General features: G+C 42.6%; 1 protein-coding gene across 17 annotated transcripts in view; it reads right to left on the bottom strand.

The window, feature by feature from the left end:
- LOC147024646 (leptin receptor-like) overlaps nt 1-12,441 on the bottom strand; it is a 76,382-nt gene that overhangs the window by 42,939 nt on the left and 21,002 nt on the right. For all 17 annotated transcript variants that reach the window (XM_085884751.1, XM_085884740.1, XM_085884737.1 and 14 more), the window contains 2 exons: nt 7,939-8,062; nt 6,540-6,754 (listed from right to left, as the gene is read on the bottom strand). In XM_085884751.1, coding sequence (XP_085740877.1) covers nt 6,540-6,754; nt 7,939-8,062 — 339 coding nt within the window. The remainder of the gene's footprint in view (nt 1-6,539; nt 6,755-7,938; nt 8,063-12,441) is intronic.

Raw genomic sequence — 12,441 nt, 5'->3', positions numbered from 1 at the left:
CCTCGATATGTACGAAGTGGCTTCTCGTCTAAAGGACATGTCTGCAGTCTGGGGTGATAGCCCCCACCACTCTCTCTCTCTCATGAAAGTATAAAATGCTTTGAAATGTAAAATTGTTTCAGTGCAAGTACCTGAGGAAGTATTAGAATCTCAGTGGCTTGTGCTCCTTGGAACCAACCAAGTACCAAGTTAGAATAAAACTCTGATGTTATGTGGAAGTGAATTGAATCAGGTTGGTCTGACTGTTAACTAAAGTAAGAATAAATGAAATAGAACCAAATAATATTGCAATCAATGGGGATTCTAAAGTTCATTGTACGAGGGTGAGAAGTGTATGGTGTATAATTAGAATAATAAATTGTTTCACAAGAAAGGACTTGTGTGGACATCGGTTATCAGTGTCGATAGGGTTTTATGCAGGATTTTATAACCAAATCGGACAAACTTTAAACTCTGTCTGAAGTCAAATAGGATTCCACAATCGGCCAGGTAGAATCCTTCAACGATCACAACAAGGTGGGTTAAAAAAAATCCACATCAGTTGGCACCTGGTGACTCGGATTCGAACCAACGTGGTGCGGTGCTCGTGAACGGAGGTGCTTAATCTGCCGGAGGCAGTGCCTGGAGGAACGACAAGTGCTTGAGCGAAGGTAAGGGAGAGCGCTCTCAGCAGGTAACGCATTTCGAACAAAGAAAAGTTCATTGTCAGATAATTTTATTGATAGAAAGAAGATCCGGCGGAGAGAGTCCGTTTTAAAGTAAACGATAAGTACTGTAGTTGTTTTATAAAAGTGCTGGAGAAGAAGAGGAGTCAGATGACAAGAAGAGGCTCGATGAGGAGCCAGACGAGTAATTAAATGGGCATGATAAAGCGACATGCCACATGTTTGCATTGATACGGACCGGCTGTGAGAGAGAGGCCGAGGACACGGCTGAGATGCCGAGATAGGGCTATGGTTAAGGGAAAATAGATAAATATTATAAGTTACCTGTTTGTAAGAGTTATGAGTTAGCTTTTGTTCATTGAACTCACTGGAAGTTTGTTGGCAGTGAGGTTGTTATATTATATTGTGTGGAGGTTTTACGGATTTGTAAATGCAATGATTTGCACGAAACATTTTGTAGAGTGCAGGAGACGATTGACCGGCTGGGAGCGTGGTTGGTGATTTGCATTGAGATGCACGTGTTGCTGAGAGTAAAAAATGAAACTTGTGCGAGTCCAATATTCACTGCAATGAAACGTGTTCTGTTGGGATTTTGACGATATTTTAACTCGTGCTGAATTAAGCTGTGGGTCTGTTTGGGTTGGCATGTTATGCATTCTTGGCGTTGTATTTCCACGTGAAGGTCGCAAGCTGCGACAGTGCAGCTCGCCCCCTCCACTGGATCTGTGGGGGGTGGCATGTCTTTCCACTGAGTCTGTGTTTGAGTCTTAGCTTTAAGTGTGAAATTCGATTAATATGCAGATTCAAGAGGATGGAGGCTATTGTGTCGAAATATGCATGCCGTTGGCAATGACTTTAAAATGATATAGAAATGTGATTGGTATTTGTCACGTGATCACACGTGAGTCTATGAGATGCAATGCTCGTTAGTGTGTGTGTTGAAGCCATGCTAGAGTAATGCTAAACTGTGGGTTTTGCCTGTCTTGGAGTTTTTCGTTTTCTTCCCACTGGATGTGGAGAGAACTTCCTGTTCCTTGTTACTTGGTGTTTGTGGCACACCCTCTCTTCTGAATCTGTTTAAAGTGAAGTCCATTCAGGGAAAAGTGTTGAAGTTTTATTTAAAAGCCATAGGGATTGGATAAATTGAAATAACAATTGTGAATGTAGGATATATTCGGAATGTGAAGTCTTGGGAGTTGAGCTCTCGCTGGCATTGTGATGATTTCTAATTACACAACCCGGCAGGTTCAAGTGCTGGGCAAGCTCTGAGGACGTGTCAGAAATGTTTCGAAGATTTGATCTGAGTTGTAACCATTGTACTTAAAAGATGTGATTTAAATGTAGAAACGTGATTTGGAATGATTTAAAATTGATTTGATGATGTTTTGCACGTGGGGAGATTCACAGATAATTGATGATGCCCTCGGATGGACATTGAAATAGGCATAACGTTTTATACGTCTGTAAATGTTGAGGTTGCCTGAACTTGTGCTGGGAAGGCAATGGCAACCAACCCAGTGTAACCCTTTGATCGATTCAGTCAAGGTAAATTCATGATTTAATTAGATAGATGCTGAAGATTTTATTTTTGATTTATGGATTTTAAAAGGAAAAAAGGAAAGGAAATTCATCCCCGTGTCATAAGAGGTGACCAGGGTTGCATCAGGCGTAAAACCTGTGCCAAATCAGTATGCGTATCATAACGGATGATCCGCTGTGGCGACCCCTAACGGGAGGAAGAAGAAGAAGAAGAAGAAGAAGAAGAAGAAGAAGAAGAAGAAGAAGAAGAAGAAGAAGAAGAAGAAGAAGAAGAAGAAGAAGAAGAAGAAGAAGAAGAAGAAGAAGAAGAAGAAGAAGAAGAAGAAGAAGAAGAAGAAGGAGAAGGAGAAGGAGAAGGAGAAGGAGGAGGATTTTAAAAGGAAATATTTTATTGTTTTGACCAAAACGTTGTTTAAGAGAGATTGGATGTTTATTAGTCTGAAGTTGAAGATGTTTTCCCCAAGACTGGGATAAAATTTGGGGAGGGTGTAGCTACATGTGTAGACAGAGTGTTTGAGCTGCAATTTAAATAATATTCGCCTGATGATATATTTGACAAGTGATTTGACAATTTTTGTACAACTGTTTAAAATGATTTATTTGTTTTGATAAAGGAAAATGGATTCGTAATTGAGGTCAGAGGAAGTGATAGATAGTTTGTGTATGTGAGTTGGAAAAATGGCAGCATGTTTGCTGTTTTGGTGAGAGAGAAATGGATAGATGGAAAATGTCAGAGATTTAAAATGTCGATGGAATTCAGTGTTGTTTTAGAGAGATTGGTTAAACATTATTTTTGAGATATTTTATGTTCTGCAGCAAAGGACGCTCTGCAGCTCGGTAACTGTGTTAGTTACTTTCAGACTAAGCTCATAAAAATAGAAAATTGGGGGAAAGAACTCATTGGGAAGGAACCATCATGTTTCTTTTAGTTGTAATTTATATAAACTTTTGTTTTGAGATTTCAAATTGAGAATCCTTTACCTCAGGACTTTGTTAATCTGTGAATTGAGGATAGGAAAAAGTTACTGAGAATTAAATCAAGATTAAAAATAATAATAATTTTAAAAATGGCAGTTGCTCTGGAACTATTTGTGAATGAAACTGTAAATTGTTTAGCAGATGTGAATGTTAAAATGGTAATTGTGCAAAATCGATTTGGATTCGGTTCTTGAAGAAATAGATTACTTTCATATTTTGGGATAAATGATGGAATATTTTTGTGAAAAGAATTATTGATCGCAAATTGGAACCCTGATAAAGACTGTTTGCTTTTACATGGAAATAGCAAATGAGATGAATGTTTTGAGTATACGTACAACTGAGATTTCTGTATATTTTAGTTGTCATTTAGGGAAATAATAAGGAAAGAGATAAAATATTGATAATGCAAGTTGAATGCTTTGGAAGAACCTTTGTCAGTCTTTTGGAAATACATGAGCCCATGATGTTTACTCGATGTTAACTTTGGTTTTGTTTGTTTCGGAGTGTTGAACGCAGTTAAACTATGAAATGTACGTTTTCGTCTAAATGAAGCTTGGAAAGAACTTCCACACAAAGATTGGACGATGGGAGAACCCAGATTTTGGTGATTGAGCATTCAACACGTGATCATGCCCCTTCCTGAGGAGATAAGATGGAGCAATGTGGGGAAAAAAGAAAGAAAAACCCACTGAGGAGATGGTTGAGCAAAGTCTTAACGTCGGCGTTGTGTGGTGCCTGCGTGGAGGAATGTTCTCAGCCAAACTCTCGATTGCCGCTCTGCAAATACATCGTGAACTTGCTGTGGTTGCTTCAATGTACGACAGGCCTGGAGTTCCATACTGCGAGTCGTTTACAACATGTGTTCCTTTTCGTCTCCTTCAACCCAGTGTCCGGCCCAAGCTTGTACTTGCCCACATCTACCTTCCCTTCAGCTCAAGGAGTGCTTCGATTGTGTTTCCCGTTGGGTGCTGCTCTATCCACACCCTGACCTGTTTATCTTCTGACTTTGGGTAGCATTTTTTCAATGTATGACACATGCTGATGAACAGGCCATAAATTAAATGGAAACACTCATTTTCTGATATGAGCACTTGCTGCCATTGTTGATTGAACAGGAGTAATGGAAATCTTTTCTCCTTCAGGAACGGGACATGGCAATCATGTGTAAGAAAAATTATTCAAATTTTCCTTAAAAAAAAAAAAACGGGGGAGTGTGGTGGAAAATTTATATTAATGTGTTCTAAATTGTAACAAATGGAGTTTTAGAAATGGAAGTTTTATGCTATAAGTTGAATTGGCTGTCCTTTCTAGCCAAGAGACTTTTGCCCTAAATGTTGATAAATGTCTTGGTCTGGAGCGGAGTGACCTGAGCTGATAACAGTGAACCTTTGCCTCGAAATGTACGAAGTGGCTTCTCGTCTAAAGGACACGTCTGCAGTCTGGGGTGATAGCCCCCACCACTCTCTCTCATGAAAGTATAAAATGCTTTGAAATGTAAAATTGTTGCAGTGCAAGTACCTGAGGAAGTATTAGAATCTCAGTGGCTTGTGCTCCTTGGAATTGACCAAGTACCAAGTTAGAATAAAGCTCTCTGATGTAATGTGGAAGTGAATTGAATCGGGTTGGTCTGACTGTTAACTAAAGTAAGAATAAATGAAATAGAACCAAATAATATTGCAATCAATGGGGATTCTTAAGCTCATTGTACGAGGGTGAGAAAATGTATGGTGTATAATTAGAATAATAAATTGTTTCACAAGGAAGGACTTGTGTGGACATCGGTTATCAGTGTCGATAGGGTTTTATGCAGGATTTTATAACCAAATCGGACAAACGTTAAACTCTGTCTGAAGTCAAATAGGATTCTACAATTGGCCAGGTAGAATCCTTCAACGATCACATCAAGGTGGGTTAAAAAAATCCACATCACCCAGCATGAAGCATAGTGGTGGCAGCATCATGCTGTCAGGATTATTTTCAGTGGGAGGGACTAGGAGATCTGTAAGGATAGATGAAATAATGAATGGAGCCAAGTACAGGAAAGTCCTCAAGGAGAACCTGCTTCAAAGTGCAAAAGATCTCAGAATGCAGCGAAGATTTACATTCTCACAGGACAATGACTCCAAGCATACAGCCAAAGCAACACTGGAATGGCTTTAGAACAAGAATGTGAAAGTCCTTGAGTAGCCCAGCCAAAGCCAGACTTTAATCCCATTGAGAATCTATGGAAAGATTTGAAGATTGCTTTTCACCGACACTCCCCATCCAACTTGATAGAGCTTGAGTAAATCTGCAAGTAAGAATGGGAGAAATCCAAATGTGCAAAGCTGATACAGATATACCCAAGAACACTCAAAGCCGTTATCGCTGTCAAAGACGCTTCTATGAAGTATTGACTCAGGAGGTTGGTATATTTGTCTAAATTAGATATTTCTGTATTTCATTTTCAATTAATTGGTGAAAAAATCCAAAAACATGTTGTCACTTTTGTGTACTTCATTAACAAAAAAATTAAATTTAATCATTTTAAATCAAGGCTGTAACACAACAAAATTTGAAAAAGTGATGGCGTGTGAATACTTTCTGAAGGCACTGTACGTATGCACACATGAAGGTGGATACTTTGATAATGAAGAGGCCACTGTTCCACCTTATGAAATCCACATATGGAGATAACAACCACAAAAACACACACACACACACACACACACACACACACACACACACACACACACACACACACACACACACACACACACACACAATCATCGTGTGACAGGTGGAAAAAATTTGGCTCTGTTATTGAGAAAACACGGTAATACAGCAAACGGCTTGGAAATCGTGATTTCAATGAAACTTGACGACAACCTTCATCACCCGTCAAGTACCAAAGTTTGACTGCATCAAAATCTGCGCTCATGAAGAGAGTCTACAGGGGTGGTGGGGGGGGGTTGAACCCGCCCCCCCCCAAAGAAACAACAAATAAACAAGTATTTGCTCTCTTTACCAAACTACATGCACAATTTGAATGAAACGACCACAACGTTCATCACTTGTGATTTACTAAAGTTTGTTCGTGGCATTAAAAAAAAATCATGGTCGAAGGGAGTGCGGGGGTTTGAGTGACTGTTGCTCCAAATCCAGGTTCAGGACAGGCAGTCCTATAATTTTAATATGTGGTCTTTCGTATAACTCAGCCAGGGTTTGAACCACCATCCATCCTCCCAGATTCAGAGCAGACACTTCAATGATTATTCCACCAAGTCTTGTCATTTCTACATACTCCAATGAAAAACAAGATATTTGTACATGTGAATCTTTAATAACATTTATCATTTTCCGAGAAAATCTTACCGATATTCCAAAGACTGTGGCAGGAAATAGAGGAGTTGTTCACCCCAATTGCATTTGAACCCTCGACCCAGAGCCTGTAGTAACGTCCAGCTGACCATCGCAGTGTATTAATACGGCACCATCCTTGGTCACCCTGCACATCACAGAGGCTGGATTTCACAGCACTGTGACCCATAGGCATATTTTTGTAAACGTTATCACATGGGTGGGTCGACCTGCAGAATACAGCCAAATTACTTGAACCTGAACAACACAACACAACACATATCATGCATATACAGTATGTGGAGAATTATATTGAATGAGCCTGAATGTGGTGTTAGCATGATATAGTAACATTCAACTAGTAAGCATTTTTCTCACTGTATGGGTCAAAAACATAATTTTATGACATTGCTCCCATAGTGATGATGAACTTCAGACCAAAATTAGTGAATGACTTCCTTCCGGTTCCCATTGAATATGTTTCAAAAGTTGCCAGGCCCATTGAGCTGCATGCCCATTTGGCAACTGCAGGTCCATCGGCACAAAATTAATTTCTTCACAACTGATGACCTAAACACGAACATTCTGACCTGCCATAGCATTCCCTCAGTACAATTTACAGGTCATATAATATTACGTATGCAAAGGGAGGTGGATGGAAGTGCCTTTTGTGCATGCCTAATATATGGTTCAAAAGTACAAGGGTCAGTACGAAAGTAATGCCTCTTATTTTTCAGTTCGTAACCAAAGCATCATAGGAAAGCTACCCAAGATCACAATGAAAGGTTTGTATCTCTCACCCATTTTAGGTTGAGTGGCCCTGTGATCGGTCATGTGACATCACACCACGCTTTCAGAATTGCTGCCCTGTTAGATGTGCATATAAAGCAGAGAACAGTTGTTGAATTTCTTACTGCAGAAGAGGCTCCACCAGTGGATATTCATTCTCATTTAAAGAATGTGTACAACGACTCTACCATCGATGTGAGCACCATTAAACATTGGGCAAAGTGTTTCAATAGTGGGGAAACCGATATCGACCACAAGCCTCAAAGTGGTTGGCCTGCAACCACAGTGTCATCGGTAAATAAGAGTCGGGTTGATGTGCTCGTTAAAGTGCATTGCAGTTGATAGAGAATATGTGGAAAAATAACCATATTTGCCACATGTGGATGCATATCCCCTCTAATTTTGATTGTAATTGAATTACATTTATTGAGAAATAAAATAAGAGGCATTACTTTCATACCGACCCTCATAAAAGGTCCCTTTTCATATATAATGATTCTTATTCTTCGTTTTTTTTAACAAGTATGACTTACAATATGCTATACATTCAGGAACCCCCTGCACAACTATTTTGAAAAAAAGAAAACAGGGATGAATCATGCTTTGTCCGACCTTGTGAACTTACACATCGTATCGCAGATGGAAGATTGTCTTTTGTGGCTCCACACACTCACTCAGAATCCATGAACAGTTCATGTAGAGAATGTCCATTGTGTAGCACGTAATGTTAAAAGGAGCACATGGAGGGTCTGCACATACAGTAGAAGAGACAGTTGGCAGGATGATTCTATAGTGAATAATGTGGCATATTTATCAATATATTATGCCCCCCCCCAGCAATTTTATTGCCCCCTTATCCCTTCAGTCCAAATTTGAATATCATACCCTATTATTCCTGCATACAAAGCTCAGTTCTAAGTAAGCTTTCGAACCTGCATCCGATTTTTGTTTTATTCACAGCTTAGTGCAGGGGTATGGTGTACTCACCTTTGAGCAGTCTCGTCTGATAACATTATCTCACCCAACTACAACCTGTCATCTTGGTACTTTGCAGGCAAGGTGTTGCATAAATTTACCCACGTTTTTCAGCAGGCACATTAATGCCTCACCCTGCCAGCCAATCTATCTACATAATAGGCTAATGGTAGCTGTCTGTCTCACCTTGGAACACGGAAACACTCCTCATAGAGAAAAGAAAAAATATGCAAAGTTGCTTCAAATTAATCCAAACCTATGGGAAAATTATAAATATGTTCAGACGAAAAAAATTGAACCTGAACAATGTATAGGCAACAAAGCACTGCTTCGTTCACTCTGGAATTTTAATTTTTTTATTTTTTTTTGCTGTTAAGAAATATTTAACTGCCCATTTTTGAGCTCTTGCAAACAGCACAAGAGTAAAAGGGTAACTGACTTACTGACTCACTGAATGATCTTAAAGATTGCTACCTTGCAGGTGACGGAGAAAACTGAAATTTTGCGTGCTGATGGACATCGAAGCCAGTACACCAGAAAAAAAATATCACTGAATCATCGGACAACATCCACAAATGAAAATATATATAAATGAAAAAAAAGGAAAAAAAATGCAGGTGAGTGACCCAAGACAATGGGGAACAACAGTAATTTTGTGTGGCAAAGGACATCGAAGCCGATACACCAGAGAAAAAAAAATCACAGAACTGTCGGAAAGCATCCGTAAATCTTCTTCTTCTTCTTTTTTCAGCTGCTCCCGTTAGGGGTCGCCACAGCGGATCATCCGTATGATCCGCATAGTGATTTGGCACATGTTTTACGCCGGATGCCTTTCCTGACGCAACCCTGGTCGCATCTTACGACACAGGGATATGGTACACCTATTTTAACCGGGGTATACACCGGCCCAGTGTACTGGTACTCATTTCGCCGACCTCGGAAGGATGACAGGCTGAGTCAACCCCCTGGTGTATTAATTCAGTGGCTCAACGGGGCTTGAACTCAGGACCTTTTGGATCCCAAGCCGCTGCCCTAACCACTGTGCCAACACCAGGCTTGGAAAGCATCCGTAAATGAAAATATAAATAAATAAATATTATAATATAAATATATATATTAAAAATCAAATGCAACTGCGTGTCCCGAGACTATGGGAAAGCACAGTTCGTATGCTTACACAATGTGCAAGCACACCCCACTGGTATATGTATTGTTGCGGATCCGGGGTGGCGGGAATCTGACCCGGACCCTGGTGCCACCCTCACCACCACCGTCTCCGGGAGTCTATAACGCCGGCCGGCTCGGCACAGGCCTTGGGTCACGAGTCTTAAATCGCAATACCAATGTAATCCTGTACCTTACCAGTTGGGGAGATAGAACCCCTAGTTACAGATTGGCTTTGTCAGTGACCGAGCGGAGTCTACCAGTCTGTAACCATTTTGGTCTTATATGCCAATCTAATGGATCGTTCCTTGACGCGACACGCATTAATCCATAGCGGCAACTTCATCAGAATTAACCAGATTTATTGGGGACATCAGGGATCACAACACAAGCAATAAACACGACAGTGGTTTTATTAACAATTAACCCGTTCTTAATTAGGGAACCACGGCTAAAAAGGTTTCGAGGGGATTACTACGAAATATGCCTTATACAACACGTGCAAACAAACATGCATGCAGGACAAGACAGAGTACTTGGTGATGGCTCATGGACGAGAGGACCGTGTCCCAAAAGCACGAAGGTCGCTCGTAAAAACCAGCGGGTTTCCACGGGTTCGAACTCCCGCTCGAACGTGCCGCGCAGCAAGAAATCGCGGCGCAGCACTCCAGCTCCCGCCCAAGTCACCGCGTGCGCGTTTCTCCTCAGTGCGCTCCGGCTCCGCGCCACGTCAACGATGCGAGATCGCCGATCTCTCTCCAGGGTTCAGCACACGAATCCCGGCCTGGCCTGTTCTCCATACAAGGTCCCAGTCGAGGTCCGAGTTCCGCAGGCGGATCACAACGTGTCGAGCCGTGAGGTGAGCAAGGACCGTCAGACGCTCCGGCGTATCCTCTCAGGCCTTCCCGCCTCGAAGCCCGACTCCCGCTTCGTCCCCTCAGTTCCTCTCTCGGTCGAATCACCGACGTGCAGTTCGGGTTAGCGTCTCTCCCGGGAGATCCAACACGGTTCCTCCTTCGTTCGCTCGTTTCGAAGCGACTCCGAGCACGCCTCCAGAACCCAGCCGTTCCTCACACACAGCACTCCTTTCGTCCCCTTTTCTTTTCTCCTTCGAGTCGTGAGGTGAATCGATGTGCAGGTTCCGCTTTCTCTGCCGGTCGATTCACCACTGCCTTTTTCTTTTCTCTCTCGCCTTGACACACGTCTGACTCGACGACTCCCTGACCAAAAACTCCTCCCCTTCGCGTCACTTCCTGTCCAGGCCACACCCCTCGCTCTAGGCCACTCCTCTCAGCCGACTGGTAGGAGCCTATTCCGAAATGAGGAAGGAATAATGTATATACACGTGTATATATATATATATATATATATATATATATATATATATATATATATATATATATATGTATGTATATATGTATGTATATGTATATATATATATATATATATATATATATATATATATATATATGTTGTTACGGTGCCGGGTGGTCGGCCGCAAGCTGACTGCTCTGACCGACCGCTCTGAGCCGCAAGTCAAGTTGGCCCGACCGATCGCCCGGAATATGCATTGTCGCCTGGATAAGTCCGAAGCTGACGGGTCCTTGTGCAAGAACTGTGAAGGGCCAATTTTTCCACCACGTAGTACAGGGTTATTTGCCAATTCTTGAAAATACCGAGAGACCACGTGACGATCTACTGAGCCTCCACACCCTCGACGGAACTCGTACGAAACAAGCTGCTTAAGCGAGCCTGCCCCGTGCGTGATTCTGAGTGGCTTAATCGCTGAGAACCGTCGGTCCGAATATCCCCTTACGGTGGCCCAACGACCTTCTAATTCCTAACACACAACATTCTCAGTCAATGAAAGAAATGGACGCGACGAGCTGAAAGCATTTAACAATTGGGGTTTATTTATACAGTAATCGGGGAACTAGGGTAGCACGCAAGAGGCAGGGTTAAACCGACTATACGAAATGTAATGCAAATAAATACAGCACAGGCACTGAACAGTTCTCTACTTGTTAGACGGGCCCACGGACACACGTACGCACACACACCCAAGAAATGGTGGCTGACGCCTTTAATAAGGACATCAGCTCGGAGGGACAGATGAGCTGAAACCCAGAACCTATCTCGAACCTCTCCACCTCGTGTGGTCTTCAAGCTGTTCGGTCCCAGGCTCCAGCGAGGGCGAGCTGGATCCAATCACCGTGAGCCGCGATCCTTCCCGAGCTCCAGCAGATCCCCTCGCGCTCCGGACCACGTGCTGGTGAGACGAAACACCGAGCCTTCCCGAAGATGCGTCGCTTTCCAAGTAGAGCCAGCCAAACCAAGATGAGGCCACGAAGCAGAACAAAGGCCGAACCAGAACAACTCAGAACCAGCACGACCCTTGGAACCACCGACTGCACAGCCAACTTGAAGAAGCACCAGCAGAACAACAACCTCAAACCAACTCGACAACACTTGAACCAGGCCGACACTCCTCGACCACTAGGCCGAAGAAGAACCACGACAACCCGAACCAACTCCTCCAATGAACCACTCTCAGATAAACCAGGTCCTCCGATGAACCACCAACAAGCAGCCCGAACTCTCCCTTGAACAACTCTCGACGAACTCACGACGACCAACCAGCCACAACCCCCTCTTCCGTTGAACAACTCCCCCCGAACCAAGCAGACGGTCCCTTTCTTATCCCTATCGCCCCCTCCCCCGCTCCCGGCGTGACTCATGCCCTCGTGCGCCATCCCCCGCACAACCGTGGGTGGGAGGGAGTTGTTTACGTCCTTGCATCACAGGACGGGAGGGTTCTTCTTCCTCTTTGTAGAGGAGTGGAGGGTTGTTCTTCTTTGTGTTCTGATCGAACCCTAACTATTAAAATGAATCACAGTGCATTTAATCGATTTTTACCCATTAAATAATGGAAGGTGAGCTATCTATGGAACATGCACTTACCGAGATCGCTGAGCTAAAAGACCTGAAT

This window comes from Eptatretus burgeri, chromosome 6 (genome assembly GCF_056783735.1).
Source record: "Eptatretus burgeri isolate ZD-2024b chromosome 6, Ebu_testis_v1, whole genome shotgun sequence".
NCBI classification, from domain to species: Eukaryota; Metazoa; Chordata; class Myxini; order Myxiniformes; family Myxinidae; genus Eptatretus; species Eptatretus burgeri.
This window is presented reverse-complemented; position numbering and strand designations above follow the sequence as displayed.